At 45.1% G+C, this 24,675-nt stretch overlaps 1 protein-coding gene across 5 annotated transcripts in view; it reads right to left on the bottom strand.

Annotated features, from left to right (window-relative positions):
* The window catches only part of FNDC3A (fibronectin type III domain containing 3A), a 209,313-nt gene that overhangs the window by 133,923 nt on the left and 50,715 nt on the right, over window positions 1-24,675 (bottom strand). Inside the window, exon 1 of one of the 5 annotated variants that reach the window (XM_075919053.1) lies at window positions 12,211-12,237. The exons of the other annotated variants lie outside the window; for them this stretch is intronic. Within the exon in view, the coding sequence (XP_075775168.1) occupies window positions 12,211-12,222 (12 nt within the window). The 5' untranslated portion in view covers window positions 12,223-12,237. Of the gene's footprint in view, window positions 1-12,210; window positions 12,238-24,675 lie in introns of those variants that run through there. 5 annotated transcript variants of the gene reach the window in all.

Genomic DNA, 24,675 nt, shown 5'->3' with positions numbered 1-24,675 from the left:
TGGTTTTCAAGCGGGGCACCCCTTAGAACTGTCTGTCCGGGGTGGGGGTCGGGACCCTTTAAGCGCAGCCCTCGGCTAGCCTGAGACAGCATCTCCACGTTCTAAGTCCTCCTCTGATGCCCTGCCGGCACTGCTTCCGGCCATCCTTAAGCCCTGTTCAGAGTCCACTCAATGTGGACTTGCTAGTTCAAATTAGCAAAACGCTAATTCGAACTAGTTTTTAGTTCTAGACGTGTTAGTTCGAATTAGCTTAGTTCGAATTAACTAAGTCGAACTAAGTTAGTTCGAACTAGCGCTGTAGTGTAGACATACCCTTAGAGCTCTACTGCTGAGTAGGGCAGAGGCTCTTCCCCAGGGCCAACGGAGGAAGACCCTACCATGCTGCCTCAGAGGGAGGATTGGGTTGGATCGCCCAGGCCACTGCTGGGCCCTGAGCACTGGCTTAGACTGCCATGGACACTGCTGGACCTGGATCATTCAACAAGACTGTGGAAGCCGCTGACTGGGCCCACAGATTTACCCGGACCCCCAGGATCCTGATAGGCTCAGCCAAGTGGGCTGGACTGCCTAGACCCTTACCCGCGCAGGACCCCAAGCCTATGGACACTCTGCTGGCACCTCTGTCCCCTGCCAACACCGAGGAGCAGCAGCCGAGCCAGCTAGGCTCCTGGTGGAACAGGGAAGTGGCGTAGGGACAGCCAATCCCGGGGCAGCTGATGAAATGGAGGTCAGCTGGGTAGCCCATTGTGGCTTGGACCCCCACGGTCCCACTAATCTGGATGGCGAGTTACAACTTGGAGCCCCACCAAACCAGTGGCTGCGGCGCTGCCACTGATATGGCCCTGGGCTGGGACGCAGTGGAGCGGGTGGGCGTGTGTCCTCCCTGCCATCCCTTCCCTTGGATGGCAGGTTCCCCTTGTAGGGAAAGAAGCCCCTGTGCTTGTTGGCTCTCTGCCAGCAAGGAGAACCGACCCCCGGCTCAGCCTGCAGTCAGGCCTGGGCTTTGAACTCTGTGCACTACTTAACTGGTTTTAGACTGCTTGTTAATAGATTGCTGGCCCGCCCTTATGCCGGGCCTGGCCTTCTAAAACTGTGGCTTCGCCTTCAGTCAGGCCTGAGCCTTAAACTGTTGCTCAAGCTGTAAACAAACTGTTTAACTGTTTGTTGCCGCACCCTGATCAAGGGCCTGGGCTCCTTAGACTGTTAATTAGCATACAAATGTATTACATAACCAGGGCTGGCCTTAGGCCGATTAGTCCGATTCCCCTGAATCAGGCCCCATGCCTAAAGGGCCCCCGTGCCCTGAACCCGGAAGTGTGTCGGGTGTGCTGCGAGTGGGGGGCGTTAGCCCCAGCGGAGGACTGAGGCGGCTGCCTGCGCTGCAGGAGATGTGAGTTGAACACGGGGGCGGGGAGGGGGAGATAGCTATCTCCAGGGCTTGGCAGGGGAGGTAGCTGGGGATTTTGTGTGCCGCCCTTTTTTTTTTTTTTTTTTTTTTGCTGAAGCAAAAAAATTCCTGGGCCCCCTGTTGAAACTTTTGTGTGGGTGTTTGTTTGTTTTGCTCAACCAAAATTGCTGCGGGGCCTCGTCGAAATTGTTCAAATTGGGCCCTGCACTTCCTAAAGCCAGTGCTGTACGTTGTTTGTTTGTCTCCTCACTCTGATCCAGGGCCTGGGCTCCTACACTGTAGAGCAGAGTACTGCCTAATGGTTGATTTGCTGCCACACCTCTGAATAAGGGTGTGGCCTCTATCTCTGCTGTTTGACCTGCATTCAGACCTGAAGCCCTAAACTTCAGCAGCTCACAGTGAGTCAGTGTGGCCTCTCACTGACAAGAACCCTTACAATCCTCTACAACATTTACCACAATATTGTCACAAATTGATAATAGTGGACATACATGCACGTTCGTGGCTGGGCTTTCTCTTAATAGCTTCTGTGTCAAGGTTCTATGACCAGGTGTTCACTGCTCTCCATCTCATATTAATCAGTGTCCCACCCATATTTCATATATAATACAACAATTTTTGAAAATATAAAATCAAGTATTCAAATTCTTTATCACCACTCAGCACAGTAAATTACATAGCAATTATGATGTTTGTGTAAATGCATGGGTTAGCTGGGCCTTCTGTGTCAGACTTCTTTCTGATCACAGGTTGAAGCACAGTACAACAAGTCTGTCTTGACAGTGTTAATGTGCCTTAGCTATAATTTTGAAGTCAAAATAATGGCAAGTTACTTACCTAGTAACTTGATAACATGTAATCTTAGCTGATTATGCTTTTACTCAGGAGTTCTTTGCAACCTCTCATCTTGGTTGTCTCCACTTAAGGGTGCTTCTACACTACAAATTAAGATGTATTTGTAGCATGTGTAGGCAGTACCTTTCATCTAGCTTGCATGAGTAACAAAAACTGTGAAGATGTGGAAAAGACACTTACCCATTCCATAACTGGTGTTCTTCCAGATGTGTTGCTCATATCCATTCCACTGTAGCTGTGCATGCTCACCACATGCACCAGTACTAGAAGTATTTTCCCTAGCAGTACACATAGGGGAGTGCCTCTAGCAAACTCTAGAGTGGCATTTCCATGGTGTAGTACTAGGGTTTCTGTACAATCCTCCCACCCTTGGCTCCTTCTTTCTGGAAACTCTGACAGTGGGAAAGGATTGTGGGATGTGGAATGGAAATGAGCAACACATCTTTAAGAACACCAGTTACAGAACAGGTAACTACCTTTTCTTCGAGTGATTGCTCATGTGCATGCCACAGTGACTTCCCAGCAGTATCCAGCTGGAGGTGTATAGGCGTTCAGGAACAAGTAAGTTGCAGCACAGCTTTGCTGAACACAGCATCATCCCTAGTCTGGGTGATGATGGCATAGTGCATAGCGAATGTGTGCACAGATGACCAGGTAACTGCCCGACAAATGTCCTGGATCGGGGCGTGCACCAGGAACACCGCTTGAGGCCTGCACTCTGAATCAATGGGCTCTTATAATCAGTGGCAGAGTGATTTTCTCCAAGTTCTTAGCAGGTACAGGTGATGCAATCTGAAATTCTCTGGGTGGAGACAGGCTAGCCCCTCAGTATTCTGCTGCAGAAATGAACTTTCGTGTAGATATCTGGAACAGCTTATTCTGATCTAGGTAAAAGGCCAGCGCCCTTTGGGGAGAACAGCTGGGTGTGGCCAGAGCTGGACTTTGTTCTTAAGAAAGATGGTGTATGAAGGTTCAGAAATCAAGACTTGAAGCTCAAAGACCCATCTGGTGTTACAGTCATGAGGAAGGCCACATTCCAGGACAGGTGGTATTAGAAACATGTGGCCAGAGGCTCAAAGAGAGGTCCCATGAGCTTGGCCAGGAATAAGTTTACGTCCCATTGGGAAACTGGGAGCCTGACCTGAAGGAAGAGCTGCTCCAGGACTCAGAGGAATTTTCCCATTATATCATGGGAAAAAGCTGTGTGACATTGCACCAGTGGATAGAGAGCAGAAATTGCAGCCAGATGCACATTGAGTGAGGAAATAATCCGACAGTGGTTGAAAAGGAGCATCTGATGAAATGCTGCAATTGTCCGCCCACTGTGAGAACCTCATCCATTTTACCAGGTAGACCTGACAGGTCGAAGGTTACCTGCTCTGAACAGGTCAGTTCCTTGGAGTTCAGCCATGAAATATGCATGCTGTGCAATGGAGGGAAGCAAGGTTGGGGTGCAGGAGGCGTCCATGGCTCTGGAACAGGTGATATGGCAGTGGCCATGGGGGGAGCACTACTAGGCTTGATGGAATGCCAAACTAATGGTCTCTCATCCATGACCAGAGGAAGGCATCAGATAGAGAAATGGCACCCAGGTCCTGTCTGGAGCAGAACTGGGAGCATCAATGGTTCTGCCTGCTTGTAAACAGATCACACTTCTGGAAAATTGTGAGAGTCATCTCTGCATGCATCGTCCATTCCTGGTGAGAAGAGAAGTCAAGGCTCAAGGAATTTGTGAGAGAGTTCTGGATGCTTGGGAGGTGACAGGCTTCTAAGTTGATATTGTGACTGATGCAGAAGTCCTACAACTTGAGGGCCACCAAGCAGAGCACTGAAGAATGTGCTCTTCCCTGCCTGTTGATGTTGAATGTTGAAGCAGCGTAGTCTATAAGGGCCACCTTGCCTGACAAACGAGAGAAGAAGGCTGTGCACATGAGAGAGACTGCCCTGAGTTCCTTGATGTTTATATGGAGCTTGGTATCTTCTGACCTCTCTTGACATTTCTGAGATGGGCTCCCCAACCAAGGACCAATGTGTCCAATGGTAGCTTGATGGTGGGAGGATTACCCTGAACAGGACTCCTTGAAGGACAGCTAGACCCAGCACCAGAAGGAGATAAGTACAGCTTTGGGAACCTTGTCCAAGTGATCTCTGGAGTGGGAGAAAACTGAAGCCAGACATATCTGCAGAGGACACACATGAAACCTGGCATGGTGTATGATATAGATGCATGCTGCCATATGCCCCAAGAGATGGTGGCACACCCTGGCCACCATCACAGGGAACCTGGAGACCTTGCCAATGAGATCTGTTAGGGCTCAGAACCATTCCATGGGGAGGAATGCTCTGGTGGCTATGGCATTGAGAAATGCCCTGATGAATACTATCCTTTGCACTGGTATTGTTGATTTCTTCTTGTTTACTATCGAGCATCCCGCACGGCACATGGAGAGCATGAACATCACATTACTCTGCACCTGGGAGCTGGAGCTTTCCTCGATCAGCCTATTGTCAAGGTATGGAAAGATCTGGATACTTCAGTGCCAGAGGTAAGCTGCATTTGGTAAAAACCCTACGCACTGTCAACAGGCAGTATGGGAGGACTGTGAACTGGTAGTGTTCTTAACCTACAGTGAAATGGAAGAAGCACCTTTGGCCCTTGAAGATGGGAACATGGAAGTATGCATTCTGAAGATTGAGGGCAGCATACTAGTCTCCAGGATCCAGTAAGGGGATTATCAAAGCCAGAGAGACCACACAGAACTTTAGCTGTGTTAGGTAAGGATTTAGGTGTCAGAGGTCCAGAATGGGCCTAAGACTCCTCCACTTGGCCTTGGGGATAAGGAAATAATAGAAATAGAAGCCCTTGGTTCCCCCTTAGGAACCACTTCACTGACCCCAGTCGTAGGAGCTGTTGCAACTCCTGATCTAGAAGCTGCCCATGAGAGGGGTCCCAGAAGAGGGTGGGGGAAAAGTAGGTGGGGGGGGAGTAACTGGAGGGTATAGCTCTGGGAGATGACATTGAGGAGTCAGCAGTCTGAAGTCATCAATGCTCAGGCTGGGAAAAACTGGGGGGGAAAAAAACAACTGGAGAAGGGGGGAAAGTCTGTATCCATCACACAGACTGGTAAGTTGCCCCTAAGCATGCCATCAAAATGGGCACTTCTTGCTAGCTTGATTGCATTGGGAGTGGCCAGGTTGGGAGTCTGACTGAGGCTGGTGAGAGAAACATTTGTATGGCTTGTGGAAAGGCTTCTGGCAGAAGTGGCTCCCCTGACTTGAGGCCCGCTGGGGCCTAAACTTTGTGTGGGCTGGGACTGGGACATAAAGACCGAGTATCTTCAATGTTGCAAGTGAGTCCTTAAGTCCACGGAGCTTAACATCTGTCTGTTCGGCAAACAGGGCCTTCCCATCAAATGGGAGATCCCGCAGCAAATTTTGGGCCTCTATGGAGTAGCCATGAAAGGAGTAGCCATGACACTCTGCAGATTGACATCTCCAAGGCCATGGTTTGAGCAGCTGTCTGCCACATCCAGAGGCTCATGGAGAACTGCCCTGGCAGCTGCAGTGCCCTCCTCCAGGCAGACCTTATAGTCCTGTCTGTCAGTCTCAAGCAGGGATTCTTTGAACTTGGACATATTCTGTCACAAGTTAAAATCATACCTCCACAAGAGTGCCTGGAAGCTAGTCACCCTCAGTTGCAAATGGGATAATGAATGAAGTTTGAAACCAAATAAATCCAGCCTTCTGGAGTCTTTATTTTTAGGGGTTATTGCAAGCTCACTCTGAAGCTCTCTGTGGTTTACTGCTTTCACCACTAGAGAGTTAGAATAAGGATGTATCTGTGGCCCCTGGAGGGCACAAAGTATTTCCATTCCACCCTCTTGCAGACAGGAGCTAGGGAAGTGCTTTAGAAATCTGTCACTCCTTCATGAAGTGTCAAAGCCACCTTGGTCAATGCTGCAGTGAAGAACACATTGAAGAAGGAGTCTGAGGAGTCTTCAAGTTCCTCTGCCTATAGTTAAGTTTGGAGGCCACCCTCTTCAAAAGCTCCTGTTGAGCCGCAGTGTCCTCCTGAGGAATGGCAGGAAGGAGTGCAGTAATTGCCTCATCGGGGAATGATGATGATGAAGGCACCATGCCCGTTGCCACCCTCAGTGCTGGAGGTTTGGGCGCTACTCACCCTGTGGAGCTGGAGGAGTCCCCTCCATTGAGAGCTCTTTCTGGGGCTGAGAGAGGGAAGCAGAAGGTTTCTACAAAGCCCCAGCCACAAATCAGGCAAGTTGAGAGGGGTGAGTAACACCCCCTGGCTTCCAAAGCTACTATGGTGTTGACTATCGTGCCTGGTCCACCACACCAGCTGTGGCACCATCAGTAGGGGAGGTCTGCTGGAAAGGGCTTGTCATATAGGTGCACTGAGATCAGCGCCAGGCTTGTCATTGTAAGTCCAGCATCGAGAACCTGGAATGGCTGCCTCTAGAGCAGCTGTGGCTGGAAGATCTGCAATGGCCAGTGATCTATGCCACATTCTGCACAAGCAATGCCACAATGATGATCTGGAATTCGAGGTGGATTGAGAATGGCACTTGTACGTGCCACCTCAGAATGATAATCTAGGGCATTGTTTCCCAATTTTATTTGGCCACAGAACCCTTTTAAACTCAGAAGAATTTCGAGGAACTCCTACAGCCAGGGAAAATTTATCAAGCAAAAAAAAAAAAAAAAAATCACCGCCAGGAAAATTTGTCGAGCAAATAAAAAAACAGCCACTGGGGACCAGGGAGCCCTAGGGGCCAAAAATGCCATCCTGCATATCTTGAGTGGGCTTTGGAAACGCAGAGTGGCAGCGGGAAAGGGGAGGTGCCAGTAGGAAATCAGAGAAGACGCTGGCACCTCTCTGTCTCTTTAAGGGGGGGGGGTGATCAGGTTCTTGAGGAACCCTTACTTTCACTTTGCGGAACCCTTGGGTTCTGCAGAGCACCATTTGAGAAACACTGATCTAGGGGATGAATGCCCATATAAGGAGCCACGCTGTTCACACGAATAGGTGCTTGAGCAGTATTGTGGATGCTGCAGTCTTTGGTACCAGTGTCCCTGATCCTGGTGGAGGGGCATATGCTGCTGAAGGTCTGTGCTCTCATGCTGGAGATCCATGCTTTGAGTCTGTGTCTGGTCTCCCAACCCAACAAATGGAAAGGCGTTAGCAGGGTTTACGTATCTCATTCCAACTCCTGGTAGTCATGTGCCAGGGAACGGCACTTGAATCTTTCTCTTGATGGAGTCTGGTACCATCAGGATGGAGATTCAGGGGGACTGAGTGAAGGCTTGCCCCATGACCAGTGGGCTACGGAGGTCTAGGCAGCCAGCACTGACAGAATGAGTAGCTCTTATGCCACTTGGAAGGTCTCCTGCATGGACAGCACTTGGATGTGGCTAAGGTTCCCATTTATGTCTGGGGAGTCAGGCACAAAGCATGGGCTGCTCTGCTCTACTTGAGCTGGGCCCCATAAGCCTGAGGGGGATTGAGAGCTACCTGATGTGAATCTGTGCTCCCTCTGTTTATGGGGTGAGGATGAATGACAGTGAATTATCCTCTTCAATTTTTTCTCAATTTTTTCGCTGGGGCCAGAGAAGGAAAGCAGGGTCAATTGGTAGTCGGTGCTGCAGAGGCAATACGGCCTGAGGCCTCAGTAATTGGCACTGATTTAGATCAGTGAACTGGTGCCAGAGTTAGGGCTGACTCCATAAGGAGGGCATGAAGCCGAATGTCCCATTCTTTTTGGTCTGGAGGATTTGCAAATCTTGCCCCTGTCGTTGATAGGAGCTTTGCCCTGGCAGCACAAATAACTCCTGTGTGGATCACAAATAGGCATGGGCCATTTGCAGGTATTACAAGATTTGAAATCTGGAGTCCAGGACATGCCCTGATCTGGGCAAAAGTCCTGAAGGGAACCAGAAAACTTAATCTATTCAGGACAGTAAGAAACTAAGTACATGGACAAGAAGCAGTCTGAAAGGAGAGAAGGTTATAGCAATTAGCTGGAGTGAAGCAGTTCTGTTGCACTATCACTGGTGACAAGAAGGAATTGAGGGTGGGGGAACCACACTGTATCCCTTATATCTTGCCATGGAGACACCACTCCAGGGCTATGTCTACACTGCGCATATAGACATGCCTCATTTGCATACCTAATGAGCCACTATTTTTGCAGAAGGGGCTTTTGCATAAGGAGCTGACTACATTGCTCCTTCTTGTGCAAAAACCCCCGCTTGCACAGGAGCCGTTCTTCCTGAAAATAAGTGGCAGAATGGCTTCTGCGCAAGAGGGTTTTTTGGCGCAAGAAGGAGAAGTGTAGACAGCTCCTTCTTGCGCCAAAGCCCCTTCTTCAAAATGGCAGCTCATATTCATCACGTTGTCTCATTTGCATATCTTCTTGCACAACAATGCGTGGTGGAGACGTAGCCCAGGAGTTCCTGGAGGTGCTCCCCTATGGGTACTGCTAGGGGAAAAACTTCTGGCACTAGTGCATGTGATGTACACCTGCTATGGAATGCACACGAGCAATTACTCAAAGAAACAGCAAAGATTTCAGCGCTGGCTAGCTGCCTCTTGTACAAGGCCACTGTGGACACAGGTAACATATCTGGGTTGCTAGCCTATATGACTATCGTGCCTTACTTTGTGGTGTAAATGTACCCTCAGTTTGGCCTCATTTCTTCACTCCCTCTTCTAACCCCTCAGCAGATTCTCTGCTTAGCTTGGTGTGTCAAATGAACAAAATGACACTTTGCTACTCAACTTATATAGCATCCTTAGATAGAAGAGAAGATACATATTACTAACTCATATTGTGACATCTACTAAGTATCAAACTACCCCTCATGTGAATGAATACCTAAGATGTGGAAAAAGCTTGACTGAATTTCTCGCTGTCATGAGATTTCCAAGAATATGCTGCCAAGTTCACCTTCAGTTCTGATTTTGTTGACATCAACCTACCATCATAGTTCAGATAGAGACAGACTCTATCCATTTGCAAAGTTTTACTTAGTTAAAATACAGAAAGGAAGGGACTTGAATAGGCAGGGTTGATTCAAAACAAGGCAGATAAATTTTGGATGAGTCACACAACTGGGGATACACAGGCAGACAAGTTGCAAATAAAAAACTCACTAAGAAAAAGGTCTCAGTTACAAAACAAAAGCCCCATGGGGAGAGGAAGCTTACTTTCTTTAAAACCCCAAGAAGGAATTGAAAGCTTTGGGGATTTTGGGGATGTCCTTAATCTGTGGTAATGTTGTGGTATTTGTTGTTGGTTTGTTTGTTTGTTTTTAAAGGAGGATCTGAATCATAACTCTAATTTGAAAGAGCACAGTAAATATTTCCTGGATGAATTTTTGTCTGTTTTTTTTCCTCTTTAAGCATGTTGGAAGATGTATATCTGCCAGCTTTACAGCCACAGAGATTTGAAAAAAAACTACACAAAGTGAAATATTGTCATGATGTGGTATATTAACAGATCTTTTTCATGTTCTGAAGTTAACTCTGAGCACTTTGCATTCAGCTCTCTCGGGAAAAGTATCACAAACTAATATATGTTTAAATGGTCAAAAGCAATAAGCCCACAGTTAAGGCTACACCTTTAACCTTCTCCCTTCCTACTGTGCACAGGTACAACAGCACATGTGATATGAAGATCCACTTAATTCAAGGAGATCTCTGCAATTCATGGGCTCAATTCTTGCATAATGAGGTTTAATTGGAGTCTTAATATTATTTGAATTATATTTTATAAGGTAACTTTTTTTTGTGATTGTCCTTTTTAAAATAAGCCTGAGTTGAACTATGATCATATTAAGGCCTAATAACTTAAGCCAACATAAACAAGGGACCCAATTATGATTTAGCCAAATTTTGTTTACAGGTTTGGTATTCATAGCAACATCTTCAAAATCTTTTAAAAATTTATAGTAGGCTATATATCGAAAATATTAAGACTTTCAGGCAGAACGTGATTATATAATAAGAACCTAAATATATAGACATGTGCACCTGCAGTTAAAAGTTTTAATAAAGTAGTTAATGTAGAACAGAGTAACAATTTGTAAAGGTAGCTTGGGCTTTTGAAGACAGTCTACATTGGTGACATCCAACAAGCAATATTTCACTTTCAAATATTATATCTTTATATTCACTGGGCAAAATGGAAACCCAAGACAAAAGACAAATGGAAACCCAAAAAACAATAAGTATTTTAAATTTGTATCAGTTAAAGGGGACATCACCATGACTGTCATATCCGTGACCTAACAAAGCCCTCCAAAATCAAAAGATCACCAGTTCTTTGAACAGAAAACTAATAGTTTGTGAATACAGCTCTAAGTCTGAGCAAACTAAACATATTACTACTCCTTATTTCTTGTCCTACAGTCTTGCTCATGACATATACATTTAAACAGTTGGCTCAATCCCTGTTCTCTCCATAAACTAGCATCCTGTGTCATCATGAGGATAGCAAAATGTGAAGAGATGTACTTTAGTTTTGGTGTAAGAGGTATTTTCAAAGTAGGAATTATTTTTCTATGGGGGAGAGTCATTTTTAGGGTGTTCAGACATGACATTCTTATAAAACCAACTCAATTCATTCTTAGATTGTTGTAAATTTTTGTTTTTATGATGTTATACTTTGGGATGTATTTTTCAGTTATAAATCTGTAATGGAAAAGCTAATCTCTCTCTCTCTAGAAACATAAATGGCACAGACAAAATAATATGGTCTCTAATACTAATATATAAATATATAAATTCAAATTTTGGTATCACTATTAAAATTATTGGAATATATTCTGGAGTAGATATAGTGTATTACAAATTACAATATTTCTTACTAAAGGGAAGAAACCAGACAATATTCTGTTTTATTGCATTAACTTTGCTTATGACTGAAGTTACAGACAATACTATGAAGAAATATATTTTGCTATAAGTAACCCAGCTCTCTGGCATGAGATATTCAAATGAAAGATACAGTAAGGTAGGAAGTACAGCTACTGTATAACAGGATAGATAACAAATGGGAAAAGTCACAGAGCTATTGAAAAGCAGAGTTCTAGGTTTGGGTGTTTTTGTTTTTTTAAAAACAGGCTGACTACCTGTAACTTCAAAAGGTAATATGGATTAAGTATATTTCTCTTGACCCTTGAAGCCACAATTTTAAAAGACCAGTCATAACCAATGGTTGCAAAAGCAGAAATAACATTCCTCTCATAGGTGTTTTACTGCAAAAAAAATGGAGATAAGGGATATATTTTTTAATATCAAAGCCTCTAACTTAAGTATTTTATGAATACAGCTGCTGAGTAATTGGCAAACAGTTGTCAGCAGAAATGAACAGATGATGGAAAATATTTTTGTACTGAAGTTGCATAATCTTTAAATACATTAGTAAAACTGCAGATATAAAAATAGTATAGTGTACAGCTTTGTCTAAAATGCTGCAAATGTAATTAGCATTGCACTATTAATAAGGAGTATTTTAGTCAGACAGTAAAATGTACATTAATTTTAAAAGTTTACAAATTAGAACTAAGCAATAGCTAATGTGCTTAGTGATTCCAACTATAAAGATTTTTAAAATGCTCCACATTTCTTGCTTAATGGATGATATAGCCAAGACCTGTATAAAATGCACAGAGTGCATAACAGTCTTGTCTGTGATAAGATAAAATACACCCAGTTTTGGCTTCTTTGTTTAATCTTAGGGGAAAGAAACATAATACAAACACACTTCCTTGTAAAGCCATGGCTTACAATCATTGTCCTCAGGGCACGTACACGTAACAAATTATTTTTCCCACTGTGTAAAGCAGCTAACAGCTACAATCAAGATCTTAATTACTGACATACTTAATTTAGTAAACCATTCAAAAGCCTTAGCACTTTCACTTACTGTAGCTCTCATCCTTTTATTTCTCTCATTCAACTGGTGCTACCACAGTGACAAAGGGTGAAGGAAGATTCAACAGTCAACACTCCAGATGTTCCAATCTCTTCCATTCACTAAAAACTGAGGCTATCTTCATTGATGTGCCAGACACTGGCCTCCCTCTATTTAACAGAGCAACCTAAACTAAACTCCATTCCTTATAGTAACTCTCTTTCTATAGCTGTGCATCCATAACACATACAGCAGCAGGATGTTAAAGGTATGACCAATTATCAGTATAGTCAGCAATACCTACCTCAAGCCTTGCTTCCTATCAAATTAGCCAATGTACAGTGAGTTTCCTGCTGTACACGAATGTATCATGTCACCATAGCAACTAAATCAGCAAATAGCTGCAGCAGCATCTGCTTCTGGATCATATAACGTCAGTCAACAGAAGGTTAGGATTTAAGAGAGCAAAGCTTCCAAATATATTCCATTTTAGAGTCATATTTTAACCTTTGGATTCAGATAGAATCTGCTAGCTGCGAATCTGCTAGCTGCGAATGCACAAACTTCTGGCTCTCTCTGGATCTATGATGCAGTGGGTGGCTTCAATTTGCAAAAAAAGGAACAGAAATAAAGCAGTTTCAGAGGCTGAGCTGCATAGCAGGAAATAAATCACTATCTAGCAGCTGAACTCCTCACATTATTCTTATATATAATGCATTTTATATGTATATGCTAAGAGTTTAATATTTTCTTTTGTCATTTTTCATTCCTCCATCTCCTAATTTTTCTTGAAAAATGTTACTATTTATATATGTTTATTTTAAATGCTATCATGAACTGAAACAGAGTTACATATTTGAGAAATATAATCAAGGTGGAAGGAGACATTGTCCCTCCTTCTTCTGCAGCCCTCCCTGTATTTCTTCCCCCTCAAATCTTGATCTACTAAATTCAAAGTAGCCATTACTGGTTGCTAACAAGAATCAGTCTCTCACTTTTGATTTCTATGGTAACTTAGGTCCCCTGTCTCTATTATTTATGTACATTTGGTTGTGGTGATATCCTGATGCAGTACATTTGAATAAACTGACACTAACAGCATATGCGCATGAAGCTGATTTTAAGATTTGTAACTCCAGGACTGTAAGTACGGTAGAGACAAAATGCCTTTAACAACATGTCATAATCACCAGATCTCTAGAGCATTATGATATTCGATTCAGACATTCTGATAACTTCTAAGTTTTCTATACTTCAGGCAATATTTTAATCATTGATGTCCTCAAAGATGATAAATATATATTTATGTATGTGAAGACCAAACCTACAATCAACTAAAACAAAATGAAGAGCTTCACAGCTGTGTAATGTCAAGAGTTAAAAATTTGGTATGAACTGCACAAAATTTATTTTTAAGCAAAAGCTGTCCAAGCCAAAAGCTTCAGTACATCATAATTACTTTTTTCAAATGCTCACTCAGTTTTAGGGTTTAAATAGTCTGGCATTTCATTCACATGCACAAAACTCTACTAAAAAAGAACTATCAAGTCAAATTTGCCCCCCCGCCTCCCAGAAAAACAAGACACAAGGGTGATTGTGTGCTCCAATGAATCCAAACCTAAAAAGTCAAGAAACCAGAATTCTATTGCCATCTCTGCCACTAACATGCTTTGTGATTTTGTGCATGTCTTATTATACCTGTCTGTGGCATAATTTTTCTGTATGTAAAACTGGCAGAATATTTCCATTTTTGGTCTTCTGAAGTCTACTGATAAAAACTGCAACTTGTGACCTATTCTCTATTAGGAACACAGATACTGCCATATGTGGCAATTAGGGTTGCCAGATTGTTTCAACAAAAATACCAGACACACCCAGACATACTTGACAATCTACATTACATCTTATTTAGAAAAGACCAGACATTTATATTTTCTCAAATACCAAACTGTCTGGTTCAAAACTGGACACCTGGCAACCCTAGGCAAGGTCAGTCCCACTCCTGGGTCCCAGACACCAGTTCAATCCACAGTCTCACAACCTAGGTACTGCAGCATGGTTCCTGCTTGCCCTTCCTGGAGTTTGGGCTTCTGTACCTGGGCTAAAATAGGCATTGGGATAGGCACCCCCCCCAGTCAGCATGGGTGGGAAAACAGTCTTCCCCAGCTACCAGCTGAACTCTTAGGCTACCTGGGGGAAAGGGAGTCCAAGTACTCCCTATTGGAGCTTCTCACCCTTCCCCCCCCCCATTTGCTGTCTCTGGTAACACTGACATTCTCCTGCTCAGTATCTCTGATTCTCTCCTTATCTGTTATGCATGCTTACACACACACACACACACACACACACACACACACACACACACACACACACTCACTCACTCACTCACTCACTCACTCACTCACTCACTCACTCCAACTTCTTCTCCCCCTCCTTCCTCCAGGGGGGGAGGCTTCTTTAAAAAAAGGCCTCCTGGCAGCCTCAAGTGAGATCAGCTGGCCCTAATTAATTTATAGCAGCCCCATATCTGCTGCTCCCACTCCATCCATGATAACTCCTGGGTCAACTGCTCCTGGCTGCTCTGAAGTAACCCCTTCCTAATTAGCCAGGGCTGTTTCAGCTTTTTAGGGCTGCCTCTCTCTCTCTCTCTCTAATCTAGCCCTTTAGCCTGTCCTTCACCAAACACACTAGATTATGTTAGTGGTCCCATTTATTCAGCATCCAGTGGTGAGAACAAGGACAAGATATTTCAGAGGAAGTTCCAAGAAATCCTGTAGAACAGAGTTACAGGATAATCTTCCCCAAAAAAAGCATTTACAAAACCGGAGGCCATGTCTACATGAGGTGATTATTTAGAATTTACTAAGTTCAACTTCTGGGTACCTGATTTTACAAATTTGAAGTTCCGTGTCCTCAGTATGGGGAAGAATCGAATGTAGTGCAAGGTAAGATGTCCACCTTAATGGAGCCTGTCTCAGACTCAGAGCCCCAGAAAGCACTCTAGGGAGCTGTGGGAGGCCACCCGGAGACCAATTAGTTCAAATTAGCGGCACTGGAGCATCTACACTAAAATTATTTTGGATTTAAAAGTTCAGGAATAGCGTTACTCCCTGTGATAAGCAGGACTACAGACTTCGAATTCCGTGGCCCCTTATTCTGGAATAATGGGCTTGCGAACAGGTGACTGCAAGGCAAACAGGTGACTGCAAACAGGGAGTTTAGAGACGGAGTTCTCCAGGACAGCAGGTATGGATAGTGATAGTTCTCCTGTTGTTACCTTCAGAGCATGTGCCATGTTTGTCTTCCTCCTGGAAGAAAGAAGGGATTTCATCTGCACTAAGTGCAAGCTGGTCACCATTCTGGAGGAAAAAATTAAAGGACTGGAGGCCCAAATGTCAACCCTACGCTCGATCTGAGAGGATGAAGACTTCCTCGATAGAAGGCAGCGTTTAATCCTGCAAGCAAGGCAGGCAGAAGATCCAGAGAGGGCAGTATAGGACGAGGAAGACAACTGGCAGCATGTAAATTCTAGAAGGACAGAAAAGCCAGCACGAGAATCTCCCATTCCTACAGAGGTAAGTAATCGCTTTCAGGCTCTCTCCATAGCCTCTGTGATGGAGAATGCTTTGGAAGGGACTTCACAAGGAACAAATTGGAAGGGAACCACTTCAACTGGAAGGCATGGGATGCATAGTCCTAGGGATGGGAGTTCCACGACCACCCCCCCCAAAAGAAGAAGGTAGGTGGTGGTGGTTGGGGACTCCCCCCTAAGAGGGACTGAGCCATCCATCCGCCGTCCGGACTTGGCATCTCGAGAGGTATGCTGCTTATTGGGAGCTCGAATTTAGGATGTGACTGAGAGGCTTACAAAACTGATCAAACCTTCGGATCGCTACCCCTTCCTGCTTCTCCATGTAGGAACAAACGATACGACCAAGAACGACCTTAAGCAGGTTACTGCGGATTACGTAGAGTTGGGAAGAAGGATCAAAGAATTCGGAGCGCAAGTGGTGTTCTTGTCCATCCTCCCTGTTGAAGGGAAAGGACTGGGTAGGGATTGTTGAATTGAGGAAGTAAATGCATGGTTGCACAGGTGGTGTCGCAGAGAGGGCTTTGGTTTCTTCGACCATGGGACTCTGTTCCGGGCACAAGGATTGTTAGGTAGAGATGGGACCCATCTAACAAAGAGAGGAAGGAGCATCTTTGTGGGCAGGCTTGCAAACCTAGTGAGGAGGGCTTTAAACTAGGTTCGTTGGGGGATGGTGACCAAAATCCTAAGAGGAGTGGGGAAGTCGGATACCGGGAAGAAATGCAAAGAGGAACGAGCATCAAAGGAGGATGCAGAGGGTAGGGAGATCAACTGGTTATCTAAGGTGATTGTACACCAATGCGAGAAGCCTGGGTAACAAACAGGAAGAATTGGAGGCCCTGGCCCAGTCCAAGAACTACGATTTGATTGGGATAACAGAGACTTGGTGGGATGACTCGCATGACTTGAGTACTGTCATGGAAGGGTATAAACTGTTCAGGAAGAACAGGCAGGGGAGAAAAGGAGGAGGAGTTGCACTGTCTGTAAGAGAGCACTATGATTGCTCAGAACTCCAGTGTATATATAGGGAGAAAAGCCTGTTGAGAGTCTATGAGTCAAATTTAGAGGTGTAAGCAACAGCAGTGATGTTGTGGTTGGTGTCTGCTACAGGCCGCCGAATCAGGTGGATGAGGTAGACAAGGCTTTTTTCGGACAACTGAGAGAAGTTTCCAGATCACAGGCCCTGGTTCTCCTGGGGGACTTTAATCACCCTGACATCTGTTAGGAGACCAATAAGCAGTACACGGACAATCCAGAAAGTTTTTGGAGAATGTTGGGGATAACTTCTTGGTACAAGTGCTGTAGGATCTGACCAGAGGCTGTGCGCAGCTTGCCCTGCTGCTCACAAACAGGGAGGAGCTAATAGGGGAAGTAGAGGTGGGTGACAACCTAGGAAGCAGTGATCATGAGATGGTAGATTTCAGGATCCTGACCAAAGGAAGAAAGGAGAGTAGTAAAATACACACCTTGGACTTCAGAAAAGCAGACTTCAACTCCCTCAGAGACCTGATGGGAAGAATCCCTTGGGATGCTAATATGAAGGGGAAAGGAGCCCAGGAGAGCTGGCAGTATTTTAAAGAGGCCTTATTGAAGGCACATTCCAATGCGTAGCAAGAGAAGCAAATATGATAGGAGATTAGATTGGCTTACCGGGGAAATCCTTGGTGAACTTAAGCACAGAAAGGGAGATTACAAAAAGTGGAAACTTGGACAGATGACTAGGGAGGGGTATAAATGTATAGCTCGAGAATGCAGGAGAGTTATCGGGAAGGTGAAAGTGCAATTGGAATTGCGACTCGCAAGGGATGTGAAGGATAACAAGAAAGGTTTCTACAGGCATGTTAGCAAGAAGGAGGTGATCAGAGGGGGTGTAGGGCCCTTGCTGGATGAGGGCGGTAACCTATAGTGACAGATGATGTGGGGAAAGCTGAAGTACTTAATGCTTTCTTTGCCTCTGTCTTCACGGACAAGGTCAGCTCCCAAACTAAAGCGCTAAATGACGCAATATGGGACGAAGGTGGACAGCCCTTGGTGGGGAAAGAACAGGTTAGGAACTATTTAGAAAAGCTAAAAGTACATAAATCCATGGGTCCGGACTTAATACATCCAAGGGTACTGAAGGAGTTGGCAAATATCACTGAGGAGCCTTTGGCCATTATCTTTGAAAACTCGTGGAGATCAGGAGAGATCCCGGGTGACTGGAGAAAGGCAAATGTAGTGCCCATCTTTAAGAAAGGGAAGAAGGACGAGGGTTAGGGTTAGGGTTCCAGGGAACTATAGGCTGGTCAGTCTTACATCAGTCCCTGGTAAAATCATGGAGGGGATACTTAAGGAATCCATTTTAAAGCACTTGGAAAAGGGGCAGGTGATCAAGAAAAGTCAGCATGGATTCACGAAGGGCAAGTTATGCCTGACCAATTTGATTAGCTTCTATGATGAGGTAACTGGCTCTGTGGATATAGGGAAGTCAGTGGATGTGATATACCTCAACTTTAGCAAGGCTTTTGATATGGTCTCCCACAATATTCTTGCCAGCAAGTTAAGGGAATATGGATTGGATAAATGGACTGTAAGATGAATAGACATCTGGCTAGACTTTTGGGCCCAGTGGGAAGTGATCAATGGCTCGATGTCAGGATGGCAGTCGGTTTCTAGCAGAGTGCCCCAAGGTTTGGTTCTGGGACCTGTTTTGTTCAACATTTTTATTAATGATCTGGATGAGGGGATGGACTGCACCCTCAGCAAGTTTGTGCATGACACTAAGCTAGGGGGAGAGGTAGATATGCTGGAGGGCAGGGATAGAGTCCAGAATGACTTAGACAAATTGGAGGATTAGGCCGCAAGAAATCTGATGAGGTTCAACAAGGTCAAGTGTAGAGTCCTGTCCTTGGAGTGGAAGAATCCCAAGCATTGTTACAGGCTGGGGACCAACTGGCTAAGTAGCAGTTCTGTAGAAAAGGACCTGGGGATTACAGTGGATGAGAAACTGGACATGAGTCAACAGTGTGCCCTTGTAGCCAAGAAGGCGAATGGCACATTAGGTTGCATTAAGAGGAGCATTGCCAGTCGATCCAGAGATGTGATTATTCCTCTTTATTTGGCTCTGGTGAGGCCACATCTGGAATATTGTGTCAAGTTCTGGGCCCCCAATTATAGGAAGGATGTGGATGCACTGGAGAGGGTCCAGTGGAGGGCGACCAAAATAATTAGGGGGCTGGAGCATATGACCTACAAGGAGAGGCTGAAGGAGTTGGGACTATTTAGTCTGCAAAAGAGAAGAGTGAGGGGGGATTTGATAGCAGCATTCAACTTCTTGAAGGGAGGTTCCAAAGAGCCTGGAGAAAGGCTGTTCACAGTAGTGATGGATGGCAGAACAAGGAACGATGGTCTCAAGTTGCGGTGGGACAGGTCCAGGTTGGATATTAGGAAAAACTATTTCACTAGGAGGGTGGTGAAGCACTGGAATGGGTTACCTAGGTAAGCAGTGGAGTCTCTATCAGGAGCGGCCCGAGGTGGGCTGTGGCAGCTGGCGCCCCAGGTGGAACGCGCGATCGGTGCCCCCGCGTGCACGGCTGTCACTGGAGTGATGTCATCATCGGGCGCCCCGGGCATCCTGTTGAAGGCGGCACCCTAGACTATTGTTAAGTGTTCCTTGCTGGAACCAAAAGATCCCAGTATTTCAGCTGGGAACATACCACTGTAACTGATGTTGTTAATATGGGATGCAGTACTGACAGACTTTTGGGTATGTCTACACTGCATCTCTTTGTCAGCAGAGGGATGCAAATTAGGCAGGTCGACATTGCAAATGAGGCAGGGATTTAAATATCCCATGCCTAATTTGCATAAACATGGCTGCTGCGTTTTGCCAACTCAGCACTTTGTCGGCAAAAAGTGGCAGTCTAGAGGGTGATCTGTCGTGAAAGAATGCCTTTTTCAACAGATCCCTTATGCCTCCTGCAAGGAGGTTTACAGGATCTGTTGAAAAAGGCTTTCTTTCTCGACAGATCCCCTTCCAGACTGCTGCTTATTGCCGACAGTGATGAGTCGGCAAAACGTAGTGGCTATTTTTATGCAAATTAGGCGTGGGATATTTAAATCCCTGCCTCATTTGCAATGTCAACCTGCCTAATCTGCATCTGTCTGCCAACAGCGGGATGCAGTCTAGACATACCCTAACTGAGGATCTGTAGGTATGGATTCCCTTACACAAAAATCAGACCTCATGTCAGAAAGTGTCCACCATGTTGACTAAGGCACCTGTACAGGGGAGAGGGAAAAAGGGGAGGGGTCCTTCTCCAACCACAGTCTCATGGCCTTCTTCATAAGGTACTTTCTAAGCCACAGTTCCCACACCCCACAGGTACAGCTAGAGCAGATGTGGCCAACCTGAGCCTGAGAAGGAGCCACAGTTTACCAACATACATTGCCAAAGAGCTACAGTAATTTGTCAGCAGTCCCTATCAGGTGCCTCCTCTCCCATCTCCAGTATCTTTTGCCCACCAGCAGCCCCACTTATCAGTGCTTCCTCTTCCTTCCCCACAGCTCCTGCCCACTGCAATCAGCTTTTTCATGACACCCAGAAGACTCTGTGGGAGAGGGAAGGAGCGAGGGTACAATACACTTGGAGGAGGAGGTGAAGCCAGGAGTTGAGCTCTGGAAAGGTGGAACCTGTAGCGGCAGCCCTGGAGTCAGTGCCTGAGCAAGGAGCCACATATTAACTTCAGAAGAGCTACAGGTGGCTCCAGAGCCACAGGTTGGCCACCCCTGAGCTAGAGAAAGAGCAGCAGATATTGTGCCTATTCAAGATTTGTGCCCCCATGAAACAGTAAGGCTACGTCTACGTTGGCATGATCTTGTGCAAATACTCTTTAACGCAAGAGTTCTTGCGTTAAAGTATTTGTGCAAGAGAGCGTCTGCACTGGCATGTGCCTTTGCACAAGAGATGTGCTTTTGCGCAAGAGCATCCGTGCCAGTGTAGACGCTCTCTTGCGCAAGAAAGCTCTGATGGCCATTTTAAGCATAGGGCTTTCTTGTGCAAGAAATTCATGTTGCCTGTCTACACTGACCTCTTGTGCAAGAACAGTTGCGCAAGAGGGCTTATTCCTGAGCGGGAGCATCATAGTTCTTGTGCAAGAAGCACTGAGTTCACACATTAGAATGTCAGTGTTCTTGTGCAAGAACTCGTGGCCAGTGTAGACAGGCAGCAAGTTTTTGTGTAAAAGCGGCCACTTTTGCACAAGATTGCGCCAATGTAGACACAGTCTGTAGGCAGTTATGATGGTTGTTTCTGACTAAAAGGAATGAGGGCAAGAAACAGTTTTTTAAGCTTGGAGATCTGGCTTAAATACCTATAATAAAGGTTGTGGGGAGGGGTGGTTCCCCAAGACAGGGAATCTATGTAATTTTTAAAAACTCTGTTAAATTACAAGCATGCTAAAGTTACTAAAACTTTTGTGACAGACTGCTGGCTAAGCCAGAGCTCTGCCACTACAGCCTGGCTGAAAAGGTCAATCAGAACCATCTGAGTAAGCCCAGGCCTGAAGGGCTATTAGAAGCAGCTGTGGGCCTCATTAGCCAGCGGGCTATATAAGCCAAAGAAGCCCCATGAGGGTAGGAGCAAAGAGAGGAGCTACAGTGTGCTTCCCCAGGCAAAAGGAGAGACTGGCTGAGTTTGCTGCAATTTTTAACTCTGTAAATAGAAGGTGGTGGGAAACTGACAATAAAAGGCATTGGTGACTGCACCAGAAAGGGTCTCTGGCTGATTTGTGGACCAGAAGATGTCCCAGGCCAAGGGGCCTGAACCAGGACCTTGTCACATATTGAGAGCTACATACAAAATGCACACAGAAAATTTTGAAATATTTCAAGATCTAAGAACACCAACGAAGCAGAAGAAGCTCTGGACACTTGAGATTCTGACCCAGGGCAGATGTGGTGAGAAGATAGCAGCTTAGGTTGAAGTCACAAATATTAGATAAGAGTTTTTAATTCAAAATACTATCTTAGCTGCAGATGCTGCAAACATTTATTCAAATGCTTAAGTTTAAGCATATGAGCAGTTCGTGTACTTAAATGTTTTCAGAATCAAAGGCTTAATTTTTAACATATTGATTTGTTCCTCTAGCAGTTTTGCAAAATTTAAGTAAAACACCCTTCATACCAAGGTGGCATCTTGAGAAGTCATGATGTAAATTAATATTATACATGTTAATCTAAAATTAAGCCAAATTTTTAAATATTTGACAAAGTTTTAACCTTAAAAATAAATGGCATGTTTTAAATAAACTATTTAAATCACATTGATTGAAACTGTTCCCCCTAAATCAGGGGTGGCAAACCTTTTTTTTTTTTTTTTTTTTTTTTTTTTTGGTCAGAGGTCACTGACAAAAAGAAAAAAATCAGTTGTGGGACATGCAGCTCCACAAAAGGGGGTGGAGGCTCAGGGCTTTCCCTGGGCTCTGGAGTAGGGCCAGAAATGAGGGGTGCAGTGTGTGGAAAGGGAGCTGGACTGGGACTGAGGGGTTTGGAGAGCAGGCTCACGGATGAGGGTTGGGGTGCAGGCTCCGACAGGGGGTTGGGGAGCAGGAGAGCGTTCTAACCTGGGGCAGGAGGTTTGGGCTCTGTGAGGGTGTTTGGCTGAGGGAACTGGCTCAGGACTGGGAGACAAGGTTGGAATGCAGGAGGGGGCTGATGGCTGGAATCGAGGATTTGGATGGGGATCCAGGTTATGGGAGGGGATGGGACTTTGAAGGAAGTGAAAGATGTAGGCTTCCACTGTATGCTGCTTATGACTCCTAGTAGCAGGGCTAAGGTAGGCTCCCCCGTGTTGGCCTGTGCTACTCCCAGGTGCTGCCACAATGTGGCCAGGTGGCTGTGCATGGTGTATACCACCCACACCTACAGGCACCGCCCCCACATTTCCCTTTGGGTTCCCACAGGTTCCTGATGTCCAAGTCAGTCAGCTAGACAGGAAGGGTGGGTATAAGTGTGAAGATCAGTAACTTTTTGGAAAGCACTAAGGGGAAGTTGGGAGTTGATGTCAAGGGCTATTTCCCTAATTTACAGTTCACTGGGCTGCCCTGCCTTGAGACACTCCTAGGCTCATCATAGGAAACATTTTCATCTCAGAAAGTTGTTGAGCAAGGTACAGAAGTGTGTGGAGATTGTTTAGGATACATAGATCTCTCCCTGGCTCATTTTGTTCAAAGCACTTTCACTTGTTTCTCAGTTCTCTGCTTTTAGTCTTTCTGGTGCTGCTCAACTTCAGCTCTCTCAATATTACTGAATAGCAGGATGGTGACAAAAATAGCACAACTCTGAATTTCTCAAGTGAAAACTGAGTGATGTTCTTTTGCAAAAGATTCACTTAGACTCTCTTAAGTAGGATCGCTCGTTGATGGTATGAAAAAGGAAAGCTTTCCTGCAGTGGTGATTCTTCTCTTTTTCTGGTGATACAGGAGTAGAGAGCTTTGTGAAGATGCTGCTGCACAGATGACTGGAAACACGGAGGGCTCGTCTACACTGGCCCCTTTTCCGGAAGGGGCATGTAAATTTCACCAGTCGTCGTAGGGAAATCCGCGGGGGATTTAAATATCCCCCGCGGCATTTAAATAAAAATGTCCGCCGCTTTTTTCCGGCTTTTAAAAAAGCCGGAAAAGAGCGTCTACACTGGCCCCGATCCTCCGGAAAAAGTGCCCTTTTCCGGAGGGTCTTATTCCTACTTTGAAGTAGGAATAAGACCCTCCGGAAAAGGGCACTTTTTCCGGAGGATCGGGGCCAGTGTAGACGCTCTTTTCCGGCTTTTTTAAAAGCCGGAAAAAAGCGGCGGACATTTTTATTTAAATGCCGCGGGGGATATTTAAATCCCCCGCGGATTTCCCTACGACGACTGGTGAAATTTACATGCCCCTTCCGGAAAAGGGGCCAGTGTAGACGTAGCCTTATTGTCACTTTGTTTTTAATCTTTTTACTGTGTACTCTTACCTAGGGTGATATCACATCTCCTATGTGCAGACACTTGCCCATGCAATGCTTGACTGTGACACAAACTATTATTGTCCTAGGGAGGGATTTCAATTATACTGTAGATTATATGTGAAACAGGAATCACAAGCAGCCACATCTTCAATCAGCCATGGAAGTTTTCTGTTTCTAGCAAATCTTTGGGCTAGTAGATATTTGGAGGTTCTCTCACCCCATGTTAGCTGCTACATTTGGCTGAAGCTACTCCCAATCAGGTCTCAGGGTCTACACTGGATCACTTTTATATATCTCACAAAGGTCAGTGTGAACATTTGTTTTGTCTTCCCCGTCTCTGCCTCTTCCTGCTTGTGCTTATTGGCATTTCAATACCAAATTATTACAGGATGTGAATTTCACTCAGATGTTAACTGCTTCCCAGTTTTCAGAGGCATTTGTTAGGATATTCTCTGTCTGGGATGCTGTATGCTCTTAGTTTGGAGTCATTTCTGCACTTCCCTCAAAGACATCTGAGGGCACGTCTACACTGCAGGGAAAAAGTTGAATTAAGATACACAACTTCAGCTACATCAATTGCATAGCTGAAGTTGAAATAGCTTATCTTGGCTTTTGGCAATGTCTACACGGCAGAAAGTTGAAGGAAGAACACTTTTCCTTCGACTTCTCTTGCTCCTCATGAATTGAGGGTTACAGGAGTCGAAGTAAGAAGTCTTCCATCTCGACATTATTTTGAAATAATGGTTTGCTGTGTAGACACGCATGATGTTATTTCAAAATAACATCAGTTATTCCAAAATAACACTGCTGTGTAGACGTATTCTGACTGACCTTTCTGTGCCAGGGCTGCCAGATACTTTTCTGGTTCATCTGTCAGCCGATCCTGATGGTATCTCAGTTTTGATTAT

The sequence above is a fragment of the Pelodiscus sinensis genome, chromosome 1, assembly GCF_049634645.1.
Source record: "Pelodiscus sinensis isolate JC-2024 chromosome 1, ASM4963464v1, whole genome shotgun sequence".
Lineage (NCBI taxonomy): Eukaryota > Metazoa > Chordata > Testudines > Trionychidae > Pelodiscus > Pelodiscus sinensis.
This window is presented reverse-complemented; position numbering and strand designations above follow the sequence as displayed.